Source organism: Macaca nemestrina, chromosome 15, assembly GCF_043159975.1.
Source record: "Macaca nemestrina isolate mMacNem1 chromosome 15, mMacNem.hap1, whole genome shotgun sequence".
Lineage (NCBI taxonomy): Eukaryota > Metazoa > Chordata > Mammalia > Primates > Cercopithecidae > Macaca > Macaca nemestrina.
Genome location: NC_092139.1, coordinates 49,948,314 through 49,970,807, shown reverse-complemented (window position 1 = coordinate 49,970,807; position 22,494 = coordinate 49,948,314). Strand labels below are relative to the sequence as shown.

The window sequence follows — 22,494 nt, the reverse complement described above, 5'->3', positions numbered from 1 at the left end:
TTGAAAAAGGTACAAAATGAAGCCATTGCCTTTTTCTCAGTGGATTTTGTTTAGGTAGCTGGAAACACAGCCTCAGTAGACCCTAGGGCTTGTATTTCAGAGCTCTCTGGATAAATGCTGTGAGCAACAGGAAGTCTGCTTCTGCCCTTAATATCTCTAGGGTGTGCGGTATTTATGCTTCCTGGTATATGTTCACCTTTCCTCTTCCTTATAGTGCTTATCTTCTAGTTCACAAAATTGTATTTATTTGCAGTTTACTTATTTGAAGGAATCTGGGCATATTTAAATAATAGCTTAGTCAATACATACTGACATTTCTTACTTTGAAAGGCAATTTCCTTGTGGCAGAAACTGGATGTCAACTTATTCTCAATTAACCCAGTATATTTTAGACTATATGGCCACATAGCTTCCTTCAGGATTCCCTAACTGATGAGATTTTCCTTTGATCAAGGGCATCTTTCTCTCCAGGTTTTGCCAATACTTCGTTTTAACTCCTGTTTTCCTATTGCAGCATTGCAGCTAAAAAAAGTCACTCGTGCTAAAAATTTTGATGACTGCAAGACTGATGCTTACATAGTTTTCAGGTTCATTTGGTGTTTAACACAGCCAGACACATGTGTCCAAGGAAGCGCATGTTTAATCAACTGCCTAATCGACACCATTCTTCATTTTTTGTCTGCAGCAACTTTTCAGACCTTAAGCAATGAGATGACCAGTATACTTTTAAGAGTTTCTAGAGTGTGGCTTTGAAACACTAATTAAGATTTGATAGACTTCCTTCTCTAGAGTAATTTAACTTCCCTTACACAGAAGAAAGAAGATATTGTAAACCTATGAAATTTTTAGAATTAAGGTCCTAAAGAAAGAAAACCCATGCTTCTCATTGTTTATCAAGGCCTATCAGCATTGTCTATAGCCATTCATTGCATCATTTGTTTAACAAATATTTTAAAAGCAAAGTACTGTGCTGGATGTACATATATTCAATGTATATACTTTTAAACTTGGTTTCTTTTTCTTTTTTAGCACCTAGCCCAATTTCTAAAACTTAGTTTCTTAATTTGGTAGATAATATCTGTTTGAAAAAGGAACTTTTTAATTTGCATTTCCCTGTACGAAATAGACACCTACCCCATTCTGTTTTAGAGTTAGAGATGTTGGCACTTGAGAAGTTTTCTCCCTGCCTCCCTCTTCCCTGACATATTCAGGCCTCAGTCATTGTCTCCAGTGAAGAGGATCATTGGTGCAAATAATTCAAATCCCCAGCTCATCTTCTTCATGGGGTGGGGTCACGGGCCCACCGCTTGGGGCCACAGTCCTCATCACACCTAGGGCTTGACCCTGGCTCCCCCAAGGGACACAGGGCAGTCCCTGGACACTCAGGAAGAGCTCCCAAGGCAGGAGGGTAATCTCCAAGGCAAACAGTCTCACAGGAGCATCAGGCACCCCTCGTCCAGAGAACAAAACACAGTCAGCAGGTCATCCCTCCTGGTGTCTCAAAAGCTTACCCTCTTGCCCTGAATTCAGAGACTCAGTATTATTCAGACAACTCGTCCAAGGCCAGCTGAATTTTAACCAAAGGAGATTTGCCCTCACTACACAAACTACCTTAGGTGAGATATTAAAGGCATAGCTCATTCTGTTCAGCCACGGCTGGACAGGCACACGATAGAGTCATTCAGTGTTCCCGATGCATCCAGTTCTGGAGTTCCCCTGAAAGGGAGATTTTGTGGTGCCATCAAATAATGTACAACTTCTCCTCGATGGCCGAGCCTTTTAGGTCCTGATTCTTTGAATTTGAATTCAAGTGCATTATAGCCTAGAGGTACCACACAGCAAGATTCTCATTTGACAGCCTGTGTCAGACAAATTGGTCATTTGGAGCAGTCATTGTATCTCCAAATGCCAGGAATCTGAAGGTTTATACAGTGAAGGAAGGAACCATGGGCTTAAAAATAAAGAAGATAATACATCTTTTTTGTTTTCCAAATGGCACTTTTGAGAATCAGAGCATCTAAAATGTATCTTAAAACAAGATTTGGAAAAGAACCAATTTACCTGACATGCGTTAGATTTTCAGTTTATTTTTAAATGTGATTTTCCATTTTGAAACATGTTTACTCTTCTTTGTTTTAACACAATTATTTAAATAAAGGGTCTGCTGGCATCTGATATGAGGAGATTTGGAAAAAAGCCATTTCAAATTCTTGCTTGTACTTTCCTTTGAAGGAGAAAACATTAAACACTTCCACATTTTAAGCCCATGTGTTTCCAAACATCTAAAAGAGGGGAAAATTAACATATTTGCCTATCAATTCCCTGAGGACAAAGTTATATAGATAGTGTCAACTCTGGATGGTCCCCAACTTCATGGTTTTCCCTAAGATTTTTCAACTTTACGATGGTGTAAAAGCGATACACGTTTAGTAGAAGCCATACTTTGTCCATACAGCCATTCTGTTTTTCACTTTTAGTGTAGTATTCAATAAATTACATAAGATGTTCAACACTAACTAGACTTTTTGTTAGATGATTTTGCCCAATTGTAGGCTAATGTAAGTGTTCTGAGCACATTTAAAGGTGGACTAGGCTAAGCTGTGATGCTTGGTAGGTTAGGTGTATTAAATGTATTTTCAACTTAACGGTATTTTCAGCTGGCTGTGGGTTAATTGGGATCCTATCATAAGTGGAGGAGCATCTGTGCAGTATGTACTCACTAAGAACAGATACTCCTTCACTTATGATGGGCTCACAGTAAACCTATCACCAGTACATACTGTGTTTACTAAGGTCCATACCATACAGATGCTCCTCCACTTATGTTGGGATCCCAATAACCTTATCAGCAGTACATACTGTACTTACTAAGGTACATACCATACAGATGCTCTTCCACTTATGATGGGATCACAGTAAACCCATCAACAGTAAATACTGTGTTTACTAAGGTTCTCTAAAATGGACCCCGTCCTAAGCATTTTGCAGACAATAGCTCCTTTAATCTTCTAATCCTAAAAAGAAAATACTATAGTCAGACAAGGAGGAAACTGAGGTGCAGAGGAGTTAAGGGGCTTACTTCAAACCACAGTGCTTTGATGTCTTTGTGCCCAGCATGGTAGCTGCATAGGACTGAGTGCCTAGGGTGCCAGCTCATGGGGCTACATTAGAGCTCAAACAGCCATAGTGTGCCTCTACGGCTCTCCTAGGCTTCTCCCAGTGCTGAAGAAGTTGAGTCCTAATGCATCTATATTGAGCTTGTTGCCAAACATTTATGTAGATTCAAACATATCAACAGGTCAAAGATCCATAGTGAGTACTGGGAACTGGGCTCCTTCCCCAGCATCCTCCCACTTTCTGCTTCAACCAAGTGAGGCTGAGTGGCACCCGTCAGATTGTGTGGAAGCTCTTTGCCTCCTTCCTTACGTGTCCTCACTTCTGTTACACAGGAGCAGGATAAACTCAATTCTTCTCTTCCCACCCTGCTCCACCCCATGGTTTTGACCTCTGCTCTGGAGAAAAGCAGGTTTTGGTTTTTCTAATGTGGCTTGTCTATTTGTGAGGTTTCCTCGGAAGCTTGCTGCCAGGCTGGGTCATCATCATCATTGAAACTACTTAATACCCTGGGCAAGGACGTCACCCTGTAAAAATTGAGTATCACATGGACTTTAAATGCACATTTCTTATAAAAGTTTTAAAGCTTGCTGGATTTTATTAGAATATGTGAACCAGACTGAGTATATTAAATTTATGAATCCAGTTGATGCAGTACCATAATAATTCAATATAATATGCTTATGTCATTAAACTCATAAAGAAGATTCTCTGAATAGCTGTAATGAATAGTTCTGATTCTGTAATCACAGACTAACATTTTCACCCTGATGAATTTTAACTTGGAGCTCTCAGACTTCTCTATAACATCAAGAAATAAATGCCATATTTCAAGTATTTACTTTAAAACTCAGTATAGCAAAAGTAACTCATAGGAAAGAAATACCTGCTAAGAAGAATTATTCATTAGAAATACTAAAAGAATTGGGAGATTGACATGAAGTAGAATTGGACTTTATGACTAGTCATAAATTACAAATAGAAACCAAAGAATCTTTTTTTCATTCTGCTTTGAATAATTTCATTTATTCTCTCATATTTTACCTTATTCCTAAACCCATATATTTTGGTTATCTATCATTGTATAATGAACTGCCCTAAAACTTGGCACCTTAAAAACAACCACCATTTTGTTGCTTATGATTATTTGGTTCTGGAAAATTTGGGCAGGGCTCAGCTGGATGGTTTATATACTCCAGGTGGTATCAGGTCGTGCCATTTATGGGCCTGCATTTTGATCATGGCTCCACTAAGGATGAGACTCAGCTGGGGCACTCAAGTCACCCATGGCGTTAGTGCCAGTGCATTCTATTGGCTAAACCCCACCTAGGTTTAATGAAGAGAGCCACACAGGGTATGCATCCCAGGAAGCGTGATGTGATTCATTGGGGCCACCAGCACAGCAAATATCACACATACCACTGTCCCAGCTAGCTGCCTGTTCATGACCATCTTCACCTCTGCTTGACCTTGTACTGGTTAGTTGGAAGTTTGTATTGGACAGAAATGGATTCCACTTTTAGACTAAGGTTATTTTTAAATGACTCTGGGAATTCTGGATATTAGCAATCTCAATTGTGATATGATTCTGCCCAGAGAGATGAATAAGTATGGGAGAAAGATGACTGGATGTTTAAGGATGCTGGAATTCTAATCCAACCTCTCTCAGCTGTAGTTCCTTCTTTATTGAAGGATCAAAGAATCTAGCTAAGTTTCCTCAGCTGCAACAACATTGCTGATTTTATGAGAATTAGAGAAAGGACTAGGTTACCTTTCAAAGATTTTTTTCAGACTCTGGAGTAGTCAGACAGAAATGTTGGGTGCCTACTCTCCAATATGGCTGGAGGGAGTATAAATTGGCACAGTGCCTGTGGAAAACAATTTGGCAATGTCTATCAAAATTAAAAAGGTACATACCCTTTGACCCAGCAATTCCATTTTAGGAATTTTACCCTACGGGTAAAGTGATACACTTGCTTATATGTAAGATTGTTTATTACAGTGCTATTTGTAGTAATCTTCATTCTTCATTATTTCATTCAACAAATATTTACTGAGTACCTAGTGTGTACGAGACACTGTGTTAAGTTCTGGGGATACATCCTTTGACTAAAGTAGTGAAAAATTATCTACCATGTATAGCTTAACTACTTGCGGGACTGCAAAAGATTAGAACAGCCTACATGTTCATTAGTAATGAGCTAGTACAACCAATTTCGGAATGAGAAACTGTGTACTTCTTCTTTATTATAAGTTGTTAAGTGAACAAAGTGAGGTGCAGAAGAGTATGTTGCTTATGTACCTGCTTGTGTAAGTTGAAATGGAGGCATCTGTGTTTGTGGGATTTGGGGATTGGTTGGTTTGTTTTTTTGAGACAGGGTCTCACTCTCACCCAGACTGGAGTGCAGTGGTGCGATCATGGCTCAACTGCCGCCTCAACCTACTGGACTCAGGTGATCCTCCCACCTCAGGCTTCCAAGCAGCTGGGACTGCAGGTGCACCACCACACCTGGTTAATATTTTCATATTTTTTGTAGAGACAGGATTTTGCCATGTTGCCCAGGCTGGTCTGAAACTCCTGGTCTCAAGCTATCCACCTGCCTCAGCCTCCCAAAGTGCTGAGATTAGAGATGTGAGCCACTGCACCTGGCTGAGTATCTATACTTGTTTATGTAGGCATGAAAATGTATGCCTACATACTTTGTTTGTACATTTTGTACAAAAATGTACTTGTTTATGTAGGCATAAAAATGCCATAGAAAGATACACAAAAAAAACTAATAATAAATTTTTTGGATGCACTGGAGATTTGGGAAGACACAAGTGAATTGGAAGGGATTCTTTTCACTTTAGCAAAGACATGTACACATGCACGTACAAACAATGAAAAGTTCTCTTTCAACTTATAAATATCTGTGTGTGTATGACATTTTCAGTCAGTAAAGTATTACATATTTTAAAAATAAATTTTAAAAACAGGAATATTAATGCATCCTCTGTGCTCAGAACTCACATTTGAAGGCATGGTTACTCCAGAATGTTAGTGTAGATCTGTGCTATCCAGTACAGTAGCCACCAGCCACATGTTGCTATTTAATTTTAAAGTAAGATTAAGATTAAGGTAAAATTAAGGTAAAATTTTAAAAATTTAGTTTCTCAGTCTCACTAGCCACATTTTAAGTGCTCAGTAGCCACATGGCTAGCATAACGGACAGCACAGATAACAGACACTTCCATCCTCTCAGAAAGCTCCAGAAGATGATGCTGCTCTGGGATGCTTCGTACTGGACACACCTTGAGCCTGTGGGTGTGCGTGCGGGAGGTGGGAGGGCATGTGCTCACCCTGTGAGTCTCAGGCCTGGGCCGTGGGTGTTCCTGGCCAGGGTGCATGCGTGGGCTCTCTTGAGTTGGTGTGTTCTCTGCCAGGTGGCATCTACTGTGCTGTGGCCTGTCTTTCTGCCATATGTTTTATATTGTGGGTTACAGTTTAGACCAGGGATTGGCAAACTACAGTTCTGTAGTAGGGAGAATTCTAAGAATGGCTCCCTGGTGCCATTGTAATCCTCCCCTCTTTGAACTCGTGAGGAAGTGTGATTGTGCTGCACGACATGGCGAAAGGGAGAGTATCCCTGTGTGCTTAAGTTAATCATGCCAGCCCCATAAAAGCAGAGTTTTTTCTGCCTGGTAACAGAAGAGGAAGCAGAGATTTGAAGTGTACTGTGAAAAAGAGAGAGTAAAAGTAAAAATTGTTTCATTTGGGATAATATGCAAGAAATAGGATTGCAATCCGGGACATACATACAGACCAGGGTGGCCTCTGGCAATGTCCGGGAGAAAAAGTAAAAGATTAAGGCTTACTGGGGAAGGAGAAGGTTTTGCAAGTTTGTTTTGAAAGAAAACTTATGGTGCTGATGGCAGCTTGCAAGGGCTGGCAAGTTCTGAGTGGCAAGTGTCAGTAGTTGCCAGATAGGACCTGTAATCTTGGAGGTACAGTTAGGTCCTTACAGTTTTAGATTGGCTTGCAAAACAGTGTGTCAGGCAGGTGTTCCTGTGCAATCAGCTCTCTGTTCTTGTGCCAGTGGCTGTCCTGGTGTGACTCATGTCTTGTGATAGTTCCCGTGATCAGGCAGATCAAGCATGCGAGCCCTCTCTTCATGGCCTTCCCCAGCTCCACTTGCCAGGGTTTGACACAAATTACTCTATTTGGAATCTTACAACTTTTGCAGAAGCATGAGGGGAATCTGATGGCTGGCTTCAAATGTGGAGGAGGCTGGCTGCCACTGAATGTGGGTGGTCTTCAGGAGCTGAGAACAGCCCCTTGCTGACAGTCAGCAAGGGAACCTCAGGCAGGACCCCAGTCCTGTGATTACAGAATGCTGTATTTGGCCAACCTGAAGGAGTTTGAAAGTGGTTCTTCTCCAGGACTTCCAGATAGGAGCCCAGCCTTTTAACACCTTCATTTCAACCCAGGAGACCATAAGCAGAGGCTAGCTGCACTGTGGCAGGACTTCTGACCCACAGAACCATGAGCTAATGAATAGGTGTTGCTTCCAGCCGCTATGTTTGTGGTAATTTGTTGTACAGCTGTAGAAAACTGATATAGGCCCTCAGGTCACATCCACCTTGCTGCCTGTTTTCATACTGTCTGCGAGCATGGCCTGGATATGCTAGACCTGTGATCCATGGAGACCCGGCGGGCTCACTGCCTGTTTTCCCAGCACTCGGCTGGCAGCCGGGGCTCGCTGCTCCACAGGGCCTGTGCTGGTCACCGAGTACACACCGGGGACTTGTTGGCAACTGCCAGTCACCAAGCAGTGGAGTCTCAGTCTGGGAAGTTGTCTTGCCTCTGGTCAGCTGCCCCAGTTGAGATGGCCGGGCTCTGTGCGAAGAGAGAGGCACACTGGGATTGGCACCACCAGGCAGAGAGTGAAAATGACCATGACAGTGGCCTGCCTGCCCAGCACTGGGTGCGAAATGCGCCTTCCACCCTGGGTAGCCCACCCCAGGAAATCAGGATGGGATGGAGCCGGAAGTTTCTCTCTCATTACATAAACACCTACATAATATCCTTAATTTCACCTTTTTGCCTGCAAAGCCCAAAGTATACCATCCATCCTTCTATAGAAAAAGCTTGCCCTGCCCAGAGTTAGACTGACAAAGGCTGGGAAAAGGTATGCAAGTGTCGGCACACCAAACTTGCTGCAATTAACACAATGAAAGTCTCACGGTGGAGGTTCCAATGACGTTTTATGGTGGTTTCAAGTACCTTCGGGCAAGTGGTAGACTAAGTAGAAGCTGGGGATTAGCAGGCATTTGGAGACTCGTGAAAGTCCTCTGGTGTCATAAGCATCACTTGATCAACAATTATGTATGGCAGCTGGAAGAGACTTCCTGAAGGCCTGGCAGGACTTCACCATACAGAAGAGGTACCACCGCCAGCACACAGTGCCACCACCCAACTGCATAGGGCCCCCAGCATGAGGACTGGCAGAGCCCAGGTCCGGGAGCAGTCCTGTTCCCAGGAGTCTGTCCTATCTGCTGAGTGCTCTGTGCCTGTTGCCCGGTCCAGTCATGCCAGACAATTGGTGATGCCCCAAAGCCCTGCCTCCCAGCCGCTAGACTTGGTACGTGCTTCCTGCTCTGCCCAGAACAGGCTTCCTCCAGTATCTTCCTCCAATGACTTCACCTGCTTGATTCTCATCACCCTATGGGGCTTGGCATAAAAGTAACCAATTCCCAAGACTAGGCATGCAGCCTTTCCTTTCCCTTGGGGTCCCAAATCACCTCATCACAGTTCTCTCATAGTCATATTTTAATTGTAATTACTGCTTTACCTATTTGTCTCCCAGGCAGGCAGGACTGTGTTACTTGGCACAAGAACTGAGTAGTATTTGCTATTGAATGCCCAGCACCGCAGGGCACAGTGACTCATGCCTGTAATCCCAGCACTTTGGGAGGCTGAGGCAGGCGTGTCACCTGAGGTCAGAAGTTGGAGACCAGCCTGACCAACATGGTGAAACCCCATCTCTACTCAAAAATACAAAAATTAGCCAGGCATGGTGGTACATGCCTGCAGTCTCAGCTACTTAGGAGACTGAGGCAGGAGAATCGCTTGAACCTAGGAGGAGGAGGTTGCAGTGAGCTGAGATCATGCCACTGCACTCCAGCCTGGGCAACAGAGTGAGAATCTGTCTCAAAAAAAAAAAAAGAAAAGAATGCCCAGCACCTAGCCCAACACTGGTGTGTAGAAAGCTCTCAGCAAGTACTTGTTGGTTGCATGAATGAAGTCTGAAGAGAAGGGCGTCAATACAGAACACACCTTGAGCCAGTCCTTGGAAGATAAGAAGGATCTAGATGGTGGAAGCAAAGCACCCATGGGAACAAGGAGAGACTCTGAGCAGTGGAGGATGGTGCCAGCCAGCATGTGCCTGTGAGGGGAGGAGGGGAGGCACCGTGTCTGTTTCATTCCGCTCGATGCCCAGGCCTGGCTTACTGCTTCTTGGAGAACACGTGTGCAGTGACTGCACTGGATGGATGAGTTACCCGAACCAAGCTGTCCTGATTTCCTTGAAGTGTGGAGCACATTTGGGAGCATGTTGGGAAGGGAACCCAGCCTGTTTGACCCAGTGTAGCCAAACTTTAGGATTCCTAAAAAGCCAACAAGAGGTATTTAGACTTAAATTTATGGGAGTTTAGAATTGGCAATACTTGACTGGATGGATCATATTGACCACACTGGGTCTATTCATGATACATGGCCGGGGTGACCACAACTCTTTCAGGACTAAAAACATCCCTGGGTAGCTCCATTCAGGTCTGATCCATCTTCAGGGCCCATCAGTGGACGATGAATTTTCCAAGTGCTGCGAGTTAAATGAGACCTCTAAGTCTTACTAGACTGATACTTGTCTTTAAGCTGCCACCGTGGTTAATGACTTCCGAGAATGAGGAATGCCATTGAACTCCTTCCCTGTTAATATGTCACTATGGAAAGGTGGATAAAACTCCATTACATTTTTAAAGAACATTTCAATTTTAATAATTTCAATAACTTTAAATTAAATTATAGATTTATGTTAAAATTTTGTAAAATAAAGAGGACCTCACAACAATGAGATGGCTGGAAAAATCATTAGAATGACATGGCTGGGGTGATATATTGCACATGAAATAAGCAGTAGGCTGCCGTTATAGTCATGAGCCCTATTAAAACAGAAACTTTTTAATAACATAAAATGGTCACAATTTTATCTCCTTGCTAATTAAAATAGAAGGCAGAGAGCCAACAGATAAGGAGGCTTAGGTCTTTCAAAGGCATCTGAAGGCCCAAATTCTCATTCTTGCATCTTCTACACACACACACACACACACACACACACAGCAGTTGACTGAAATTCAGGGAAAATTCTGGGAGGCTGCATGAGCATAGTATGGACAGCCCCAAAGAAAGGCCATGTTACCTTTCAGGCTTACGGACTTGAACCTTGAGAATTAAATTAGGCAATAATGGCTTTTTCCTACATTTGAAGAGCTGGTTACTTTGTCAACCTCTTATGACCTGTTGACCTTGGCCAAGTCACTGCCTCTTGGAATCTCAGTTACTTCATCTGTAAACAAAAGACATCCATCCATATCCATCTCCTAAGGGTGTCTTAGGGGCTCACACGAGCTCATGAACCAGAAACTTTGTACAAAGTGCCTGCAGGCCTGAATCCAGATTCAAGGCCCTGTGCGTTCTGCTTCACATCCTGCTGTTCCTCACCCAGATCCCTGCACAGGCTGGCCTTGGCCTTGCTCTCTTGTTCAGACTGTTCGCTGAACTTGGACACCACCCCTCTTTCCCTCCATCCCCTGGTCTAAAATCGTCCTTTCTTTCAAGGTCCTAGACCGAAAAGGGAATGGGTGTAAGAGAGTGGGGAAGCCACACCAGGCAACGCCCTGCTGACTTCACAGGTTTTTGCCAGGATGGAAATCCATGCTTAGTTCCTCTCAGCAGATTAGCATTTCAGCCAGAAGATTTAGAGTTCAAAAGAAAAACCCAAAAAGCTGCCTAAAGGCCAGATTTTGCCCACTTTTTTCCAGTAACTTCAAAACATGTTCCTTTCAGGCAGAGCTCAGACTGAAATTGTAGTGTAGGTCACACATGAATCATAGTAAGATAATGACCTTCTTCAAGAATGTCTAAATGGAATAGCATGTAGCAGCACATTATATTTTCCTTTTGTTTTTTTCCTGATGCATAAACTAATTGAGGTGCCATGCTAAAGCTCTAATGTAATGAACTAAATTCTTGCTGAATTACTCTGTATTGCTGTAGGGAGTTCATTTTGCCTTTCAGAACTTACTAACACAGCCAGTAGACCATATTAGCCTGTGTTTTGGTTCAAAAGATTGATAATATTTAGTGGTTGTGTTTTGAAATGGTATTGGAAATTTAAAGATTGGGCTCTGTGTAGATCAGGGTCTGGGGCAGGAGCCTTCCAGCTTCAGGCCTAGCTATGGATGGACCACTGGGATATTCTGACCTATCTGAAATGTGATTCTCCAGAGCCTCCTAGGATCGACCTCTTCCTAAGAGAAGAGCGTGATAGACAGATGCCTCCATCTGACCATAGACTAGCCCTAGAGGAGCTTGACTGTGGTCTACAAGGAAGGTTTCTTCTGATTCCTGACCCTTGTCCACCCCCTGCCAGCTCTGTGAGATTATTGTTAGTTAACTTGATGGTAAACAGTAGAAAATGACTGTCACCACAGTAAACAGAAGGAATCATTCACTCCTAGCCTTAGGAATGGGCAGAGACCAAAGGCTGTCCTGAACCTGCCCAGCTTTCCTGAATCTCTCAAACTCTTGAAAATGTTCCGTAACAGCAGCTACACAATCTGGAAGAAGTGTGCCCCAAAGGACCCTTGTTTCCAGGAGACTCCAAGTGCTAGTAGCTTGATTAGCTCTTTGGCTGTAAGGTGTCCACCCAGAATATCATGGGAAAAGCTTATCTGTCCTATACCTTAACTCAACCAGTGAACCTATTCCCAGAGAGGGGAAAGGTGTTTCTTCAGAAGGGGACTGGAGTGCTGTTTGGGAAGGGAAATGGATACAGGGCAGTCAGAGAATGGCCAGTGTCCACCAAGGCACTGTAAGGGAGATATCGAAGCATTCCCTGAGCTGCCTTGGCTCCCTGTAGAAGAGCGTGAGCCTTGGAGGGAAAGAGGACCTTCCCCGTGTTTGTAAGAAACTTTTAACTCGGAAGAACCAGTGCCCGCTGGTCCCCACGAAAGCACCGTCAGGCCTGGGAAAGGCAGTGCATCTGACCCAAGCAGCTAAGAGGCCCGATGGAGACAGACTTGCCCGGTGAGAGCGTGCGGCTCAGCAGAGGGGACCTGACTGGGAAGCGAGGGATGGCGGGTGCTGTGGGTAGCAGCCAGGAGCCTGAGTCTAGAGTGTCTCTTGTATCAGCACACCCTCCATCCTTCTGCTCATGTCTTCTGGCCTCCGCTTTAAAAGCTCATAGGCCTGTACAGGATTTCGTGTTTGTTTTGGGGGGATTTTAAACATCATGTGCCAGGGTCACACTTACTTTGGAACAGACCCATGGGGGTCCACGTCTCCCAGTTAGCTGTACCCCCTGCTCACCGCCCCTGAGCAACAAAATATGCCCAAAACCTGTAGAAGAAAGGCAGTTCATGAAATCAAGGCACTCTGTGTCAGCACTGAAATACGTCGTAAAGATTAGCCATCTAAATTTGATTTTCTGAAAGTGTGGGTAAGTATTGGTCCAAGTCACAAAAAGTAAATAACCTAGATAGATATCCGATATATTTCTTATTATTCTTAAATTCTTTTTGCCAGCTTGGTAAACAAATAAATCACGGGTATGCGTCTCCAGCGTTGTCATGCTGGTTTGGTTTCCTTTTTATTTCCATCTCTTTTGTCTTCCCCTCCATCCCAGCCCTGTTTCTCTTGTCCTCCCCTAGACAGCCCCCTCTGTCTCTCTGTGGCCCCCTTTCTCTCTCGGCCTCTTCTCTTTCCTATGATCGCTCACTGTCAGACAGACCCTCTCCTAGGCCCCCTCTGGCTCCGCCATCCCATCTCATTTCCGGTTTGCAATCGTATTGAAAGAGGATTTGGTTTAATCTGACTTTCCTCCTCCAACTATCCAAGTCAGGGCCATCATGTCGTGCAACCCTAGGAGGTGCTTTTGCTGTTCTCAGTGGCCCTGACACAGGGCATTTGACAAAGCAAAGACTCAGGTGTGTCGCTGTCCACCACGTGAGCAAGAGCTGCAGGCCTTCTGTGGTCCCTGACGTGCTAGAGGTTTAAATATGCCTGCTTTTATTTCTTTTTATAATGGAGAAAATGTCCTGTGAAAGTCAGAAACAGATTGGATACTGGATTTCACAAATCTTTTTCCCCACTTTGCCCTTCGGACCTGGATAAGTCACTTAAACTCCTAATATCCTTCAGTTTTCACAATACTGTTTTATAAAGCGTGCTGTCCTGGGGAGATGCAGCTTGACACCTGGACTTACTTTTCACATCCTGGGAGGGCAAGGGTGACTTTGGGGTCAACGACAAGGGATAGCTTCGACAGGGAGATTTTAATTTTCTCCAGCCACAGATGCTGTGGAAAACATTATGAGCATAGGCATTAAAAATTACTAATATGAATGTGTGTTAGGTAAGTATGTATATTTTAAATATTTATATATATATATATATATATATATATATATATATATATAAAATAGCAGAGTTTGAGTACATTGGCTAAGCTTAGATTTTAGTGTAAATCTCTACAGGAAAGTTCTTTATTGGAAGGATAGTGGTAAACTTGACTCATCAGACACCAGTAATATTGGGAAGGAGATTTCATTAGTGAAGAAGAGTTCAGACTAAAGGACCAAAGCGGTGACCAACGCTTATTCCTGTGTTAAAGCCAGTCGGTGGTTTTGTTCAGATGTGAAATACTGCACAGTGCTGGTACTGAACAAACCACAGCTATGTGCACAGCATGGCCGCATCTCACAGACATGGCATGAGGCCATGGAAGCCAGACACTAAAGAGTATATCCCAAATGATTCCACTCATATGAAGTTCAAAAACTGGCAAATTGAATCTATGGTGCTAGAAATCAGAATAGCAGCTGCCCTTGAGGGAAGGCTTGTACCAGAGGAGGGAGTATGAGGAGGGCTGCCTGGGGGCTGGAAGGGTTGTATAATTTATATCTAGATGCTGATGGCACAGCTATATTAACTTTGTGAAACTGTATTCAACTGTACACTTGTGGTGTGTGGTTTTCTGTGCATATACTTTAATTCAAAAAAAGATAACTCATTAAAATCAGCAAGGTTTCTTCTCAGCACATTTCCTAAGCTTGGCAGTATTCCAGGGATGATAGGGGGCTTCAGAGAAGAATGAGACACTGACTGTGACCTTAAGAACTTTCTAGAATTTTGGTTCTGACTTGTGTCGCCAGCCGTAGCCCCAGTCCCTTGGTTTTTTCATTTGCCAGAATTTGTTCAGCACATTTTAAGCATGTGGCTCTGGACATGGCCAACAAAGGTCATGCCTCATCTTAACAGACTTTAGAGCACTTTGAGGTCGCTGCAAAGAACACTTCCTAATCTAATCATTTCTTTGCGCCAAGGAAGCAGGCTGTTATAAAGAAGCGAAAGCTGCCTAATTCTCCTTAGGCAGAAATTTGTTTTGCAAAGAGAAAACTCTTCTGTAATGTTTAGAATTAGTCAAATCAGATCACTCTATCTGGAGTTTTTATCAAACTACGCTAATGAGTTTATTTAAAGAAAAAGACATTACCTGGCAGTTGTATTGTTCTCTTCTTATGGTGGTGCTCTGGAAGGGAGGGTGTCTCAAATACTTCCTCTTTGCCTTTCATTTATATTTTTAACTTTCACTTCTCTTCTCATTATACCCTTTAGGCTTTATTGGCCCTTTAAAGGGACCCTACTTTGTGCACTAATTATGACAAATGCTGATAAAACATCTGCTCCCAGATTTCAATTGCCTTCCCCGTCAGAGTTCATCCTGAAGGCAACTTTGTTGTAAACATCAGCCTGCCTGTTAATGCAGCCTGTGGGAGACCTGAAGCCAGAGCCCACAGGAGCTACCTGAGATGAGGCCTGTGCAGCGAGCCTTGCTCTATCCATGCATTAAACTGTGAAAGAGTAGCGGCTCCACGCACAAGTCAGCAAGCTCTGCATCTCCCGTTTTCCAAATCATCTCCCCCTTGACCTTCCCAAAACAATCAGTTGTGCACGTGCATTTCATCACGAGCATTGGCTGGTTGAATGTAGTCTACAGTATATACTGCTGACCCTGTTTAACGCAATTCAAGTCCCTTTCAAGTTGATATTCTCAGGGTCCCTTCCCACAGAAAAGTGGAAGGCAAGTCTCCCTTTGCCTCTCTGATGAAAATAATTACTAAGATTAAGATCTTCATTTTTCAGCAGTTGATTTTCATAACTTCTTACCTACACCTACTTTCAGTTTCAGGATCGTTTCTTGAGAGGGTACCATGAGACTAGTAAGTCAGGGATATTGAACAAGAAAAAACCTCCGAGAATACTTGCTTTCAAGTCTTCTTTCTAGATTACTAGCCTTACTCACCTCTCCTGGCAATAGCTTCCTTCCTGGGAAACAGGTAATACCAGAAGAAGATGTCATTCCAGGCCAGGTGTAAGGATAACATGAAGTTAGGTGCCTTAGGAAACTTTTGAAGGAGATGCAAACGTTTATCGTGATTTAATGGTGGTTTCACATGGGTCAGCACTCATTAAGTTATATGTTTTGTTTTGGTTTTTGGTTGTTTTGAGACGGAGTCTCACTCTTGCCCAGGCTGGAGTGCAGTGGCGCGATCTCGGCTCACTGCAAGCTCCGCCTCCCAGGTTCATGCCATTCTCCTGCCTCAGCCTCCCAAGTAGCTGGGACTACAGGCGCCCGCCCCCATGCCTGGCTAATTTTTTTTTTTTTTTTTTTTGTATTTTTAGTAGAGACAGGGTTTCAACGTGTTAGCCAGATGGTCTCAATCTCCTGACCTCGTGATCTGCCCGCCTCAGCCTCCCAAAGTGCTGGGATTATAGGCGTGAGCCACTGTGCCTGGCCCATTAAGTTATACATTTAAAGAATGTACAGTTTATCTGGCCAGGCGCGGTGGCTCACGCCTGTAATCCCAACACTTTGGGAGACCAAGGAGGGAGGAACATTTGAGGTCAGGAGTTTGAGACCAGCCTGGCCAACGTGGTGAAACCCCATCTCTACTAAAAATACAAAAAAATTAGCTGGGCGTGGTGGCACATGCCTGTTGTCCCAGCTACTCAGGAGGCTGAGACAGGAGAATTGCTTGAACCCAGGACACAGAGGTCGCCTGAGTGAGCTGAGATTGCGCCACTGCACTCCAGCCTGGGAGACAGAGCGAGACTCCATCTAAGAAAAAAAAAAAAAAAAAAAATGTACAATTTACCATGCATCAGTTTTACTTCCATTGAGTGTAAAACATTGGATATTAGAAGATTTTTAGAAACTCAGTTATTTTACAAGTGTTGTTGTTAGTAGTCCTCATTAATATTTTCAAGGAGAATTAACAAATTCTCCTCGAGTAGCATGTCTTCTTTCAGAAGGAAATTTCAGATTGGCAATTTATAAAGGTAGCTAAATTCCACTTCCTCTTCTCAACTGTGGCATGGTCAACATTTCGGCCAGGTAATTCTTTGTCAGAGGGACTGTGTGTGCATTGGCAGATGTTAGCAGCATCCCTGGCCAGCATCCACTAGGGGCACTGCCTGTGCACCCCCATGTGACACTCAAAACTGCCACCAAACACTGCTGAATACCCTATGGGGCAGAACTGCCCCTTGTTGGGAACTACTGCTCCAGGCTTAGGCCATGTTGCTTCGACAAATTTTTTGTTGTTGTTGCTCAGAGTCCAGAATTATTATGTTTAATTCCTAAGATTGTGCCAGGGTTGTTTGGGTTTTTTAAGCACACTGAGACCATAATAAAGGTTTGGGTCTAACCCCTTCCCTCCAGCCCATTTTCTGTTATAGATGAGATATACCTGGCCTCAAATATATTAACTATTCTTGTGTGCCCTCTTTTCCTTTAACACATCCCTCCAGCTCCCACGTCTGATTTTATCCCCAGTTCCCAGAGCCTAGTCTCACACATGCTTTGCTTTCTCAGTGCCAAAAAAGGCAGATAATGTTGCAACAAACACGTGCAGTAGGGGTCTGGAGCAATTAATCTTAGTAAGGATTCCTTTTTGTTGACAATTATAGGATGTGCAAAAAGATCTGTAAATATCATTGCTTGGAACTGACCCTCTTGTCCCCAGTATTTCTTTCCCTTTATTTTATAAGAAGAGTTTGAAACAGATACTGACTGCAATTTTAAAATACCAGTAAGCAGCATCTTTAACCTTGTACAGATGGCCGGCCCTTTTTTTTTTTTTTTTTTTTTTTAATCGTCTTTCTATTTAATGAGTAACTGGAATGGGGGAGGAAATGACTTTTTTAAGTAAGAGATTAACTAGTGACACTGTGGCTGAGAGGCAGACCCCCTGTGCCCAGCACCCTTGACATTTCCCTGGGCATTGTCTGCCATAGACCTGAGGCAGTGCTGCCCAGAATCAGTGCTGAGCCGAAGATATTTCTCCTGTGCATATGTGTTTTGTGACTCCATCTTCTCTGGTTGGTCTGATGGTAGCTGAGACAGTGGAGGACATTCCTCACGTGCTGGTTTTAATGCCAATGATAGCACTTTCCAGCTGGATGGGAACTTGTTTCTGGAAATTTCTTCTCTTCTTCTTGACACCACCCAACAATATCTTGACTGTGTTCTGATTGATTGATTGTTTGATTGATTGATTGATTGATTGATTGACTGAAACAGGGTCTTGCTCTGTCACCCAGGCAGGAGTGCTGTGGCACCATCACAGCTCACTGCAGCCTCTACCTCCTGGGCTCAAGTGATCCTCCCGCCTCAGTGCACCACCATGCCCAGCTAATTTCTATATTTTTTGTAGAGATGGGATTTCTCCATGTTGCCCGGACTGGTCTCAAACTTCTGAGCTCAAGCGATCCACCCACCTTGACCTCCCAATTGACCATGTTCTTAACTCTTGTCTCTTCCACAGAAATACCTCAGGGACTTTTTCAGCGTGATGCTCCAGTCCGCAACATCTCCCCTCCACATCAACAAAGTGGGGCTGACTCTCTCGAAACACACCATCTGTGAGTTTTCGCCATTCTTCAAGAAAGGAGTCTTTGACTACAGCAGCCATGGGACGGGGTAGAGCCAGGGCTGATGGAGGAACCACCAAAGCAGTGCCTTCTCGTCAAAGCGGGCTCCGATGCAGGGCAGCTCCCCCATGCGAGGATCCGGGTCTGCCTCCTCCTGCTGAAGGCAGACGTGCAGCAGCGGGCCCGGGCCACCTCATGTTTTCATACCTAGTGCCTGAGTTTGGGGATAGGATGCTCTGCCTGCTGATGTGACCCTTGCAGGCAGCCGTTACCGTTCCATTGCGGATGAACGTGGCCTTTTCCCACAGTGCTTCCTTCTCACTTAGCAGCAAAGTTCGTCCCCTGTGGCAAGATAGATGTGGCTTGGCCATCATGGGCTCCCTGAGCCAAGCCAGCCTGGGACCTCCCAAAGTGGGTGGCTTACCAGACCACCCTTAAATGACTTTCATCTGATTTCCCCTTTCACCAAAATATACTCATATTTTTAATATTCCTTCCATGTGGCTGACTATATTCCAAGAAAAGCATTTTAAATTATTTCATTGTATTTTTTTCTTTTTTTCCCTCATTTGAATCAAACTTTTATATAAAACCTAAACACTGATGTTTACACAGAATTTCATATTCTGCAAAAGGGATTTTTTGATCCAATCATGACTGTAGTCTTCCATGCTTGACAAATTGGATGTAGACAACATCACTTAAAACTTCTATAAATCCCTACAAATAGAATATTTATTTAACCTTGAATATTCAAGAATGTTCTCCCAAATCTAAATGGCTACTGTGCATTCTTGAGCTTTTTCTGCTAAGCACAAAATGAACGCAAAGCTAAATGCATATTTTTAAGTATTATTTTGTTCACATTTTTTGTTACAGAATCTACTGGATCTTTGGCTGGAAAACTAGAATTTATAGCAGTTTATTAATGATACCTTAAATTACTCAGGACTTAATGTAGCATTGCACTTGTGTGTACAGTAAAAGTGCTTTGTTTTACTAAAGAGAAAAATGTGAGTGGAAAAAATATGTATGTGGTATATATTCAAATGTATATAATTCTATCTATAGATTTATATATGTACACATTCTGTACAATAGTTCCATCAAAATATGTTATCACACCAAATTTATTAAATGTGTTTGCTTTTTCAAAATTTAAATTGAGCTGCTATCAATATTAAATGAAGATACGGCATCCAACCCTGTAGCTCAGCTTATTTTAAGTCTGTGACATGATCATTCATACTAGTCTGTTTAAACATTGATCTAATGTGCTTGGAAAGATACATAATGTATAACTCAGCATTTGTGTTGCAGAAGATGCAGTGATAGTAATGATTGAAGTCATAAATGAATGGTTAACAGAACATGTTTGCATTCAGTCTTCTAGAGAATGCCTTCACAACGAAGTTCTCCAACCTGAAAAATATGTGTAAACAGGCAATTATCCCTATAAGGAGGAAAACTAGTACTGCACTAATTAAATATCATAGTTTAGTGTGAAAAAAAATGAGGACATTTTTGCTACAGAAGGACCTGCTTTTGTCTGCAGTTGTGATTATAGGCATAGGTTTAGGAGCAGTTACTACCAGAGAATTTCAAACTAGAGATTAAGGGATAAGAGCTGGGTGGATAATAATTAACCATAGGTCATTTATTTAAGAGGAGTCTTAAGCACTAAAGATGGTCCCTCATTTGCTGAGTAAACTAAGTGGTTTTTCTTCAAACTGACCAGATAATCCATCTCTTGGCCTTTGAGGCCAGTATTGGAGACTAGGCTTGTGGTAAGCATTTTGTTAAAATCATACAGGAGATTTGGCAAGAATAAATCGACATGTGTTTGTAAGAAGTACAGGAATCAGAAGATCTTTCTATTCTAATCCTCACGTTAAGTAATTACAGTTGAGTTGGGAGTTTGAGTACTACTAGCAAGCTCTGGCTAAAGTCAGCCATAACGTGGGAGTCGTTTTTCCTCTCTAGGCCTCAGTCTCCCCATCTGAAAATGAAGCTGTGGTTCTGAATGGTCTCTTGAGTTTCATTCTAGCCCATGGTTACAGCAGAGGAATAAACCACGTCATTCGGACTCATTTCAGTCCCTCGTGTGTGGACGGGAAGTACATACTCCAATCCGATTTAAAGGCAGCTGATTCTGAATAAAACATGAGGGAAAGTGGAAAAGCAAATGAAAAGTCACATCTAAACAAATAACAGAATTCCTTTCTGGAGTGAAGATAAGACAGATGACAGAGTTAGGATAACAAATGGAAACTCCATTGATTTGGACTAATTTAAAAGAGTAAAAGAAGATTAGCAATTGGATATTCCCAAAGTAACGCCAAGCTGACCACTTTCAGCAATTCACGTTGAAGTGCCATGAACATAAATACTTTGGCAGTCAGTTGGACAAATCTAAGGAACTTAAACAGAATTTTTTATTTAAGTAGTTTTGACATTCACTCCTAGGTCTTACTTGGATGGTTAATATGTGTACCAAATTTGTTTATATCACTGGTATTGTAACCTTCCACCCAGTTCCCACTCAGACCTTGCTATTGCTGAATTAGAAAGATTCACATTTAACTCTGTGATTAATTTTGGCATATGAATAGGGAGTAACCAGGTCATGCTGGCTTCCCCAATGACTGACATCTAGAAGATTCTATGGCTCATAATGGGGGATGCTTTGAGGATACACAAAGTATCCCACCCCAGGGCTGATTCTATTTACAATTTTATGCAGAGGGAGCTAGTTCTGCCCAATTTGGTCCCTGATCTACTCAGAGCTGTAGACAGCATACATGTCCAAGTCTGGGCAGAAGCAGCCAAAAGCTTTCACGGCTAGAGCATGCCATGGACTCAGAGGTGGAGACCGCTTTGGGTACCATCTGTGGTGCAGGGTCACGTTGGTGTTCTGGATTCAACTGTTAAAGACAAGAATTTTTTTTTTTTTCTGGACACATCTCCTGCAGCACACAACCACAAGACCCCATTTCCTCAGGCGCTCACTCAGGGATGGGGAGCCCCCCGTGCTAAGGGGATGTGGCACCTTACCGATATTCTGAGCCTACCACAAGGCTTGCCTTGTCTCCTCAAAGAGAATGTACATAGCGATTCAGGCCTGACATGCTTCAAACAGTAGCATTAGGTTTTCCAAGTACACTCTCATTTATAAATGCCTAAAATGTTGCCTTGATTAAAATGTTGCCTTGAAGTGTCATCAGTTGACAGTTGAACGTCTCTGCCTCAGGAGACCCTTCTCCTCCCATAATCTGACACACCTATAGGAGGGATTCAGATCCCATCCGACTTTATCAGAAAGGTCTTTCTTTTTCCATGTTAAATAAAAGAAGGGGAGTAGAAAAGTTAGGCAAAATAAATCCATGGCAAAATTAACTGGGGGCTGGGAGGGACAAGGACAGTGAGATGGCAAAATTAACTGCTTTAGTTTTACTTAGCTTATCATGACAGCTGATTTAGGTTTTGGGAAAACTAATCAAAGACTAAAACTAATCTACAGAGATTCATTCTTGCAAATTAAACCTTGTGTATTCCTCCTTTCCAAAACGGCTTTTTTCACATACAAGAAGACCTGGCTATTGACTTTCTTGGTTTTTTTGTTTGTTTGGTTTTTGGTTTTGGTTTTTTTTTTTTTTTTTTTTTTTCTGTTGAAACTGCTTTCACTGATGACAGTTCATTAGATGGGAAATGATTCTGTGGTACACGATTTTGAACTTTGCACACAGGGAATTATTTCCAAATTGACAAAAATTGCCCGTTATTACAAATTTCTGAAGCATCCTGTTTCAAATTGATCCTGTAGTGGTACCTTTAAGTTAGAGGGGTGATATTAGTGTTGACCAGGGCGTTACCTTCAGAATGATTATTTGGGATCCAGTAGAACCCTGTTAAACTTTATAATGGTAGAAGGAACAAAAAGGCAGTCGACTGAACTGAAGGGGTTGAGGGATGTGAGTTCATCCTTGTTACCTGCAAATAGCGCATGCGCACACTTATCATCCAGGAACTCTGGGCACCTGTCTGTGGCACATCTCCCAAGGTTACCCCATGCCTTTCTAGAAAGCTCTCTCCTGTGTGACTCTTGAAAAATTGACTAAATGCAA

At 42.8% G+C, this 22,494-nt stretch overlaps 1 protein-coding gene across 3 annotated transcripts in view; it reads left to right on the top strand.

The window, feature by feature from the left end:
- Positions 1-20,354, top strand: part of LOC105486875 (kinesin family member 16B) — a 310,777-nt gene extending 290,423 nt beyond the window's left edge. The window contains exon 26 of one of the 3 annotated variants that reach the window (XM_011749957.3): positions 18,265-20,354. In XM_011749957.3, the coding sequence (XP_011748259.2) occupies positions 18,265-18,423 (159 nt within the window). In that variant the 3' untranslated portion in view covers positions 18,424-20,354. The remainder of the gene's footprint in view (positions 1-18,264) is intronic. The other 2 variants (XM_011749955.3, XM_011749956.3) reach the window with 2 other exon arrangements.
- The last annotated feature ends 2,140 nt before the right edge of the window (positions 20,355-22,494 follow it).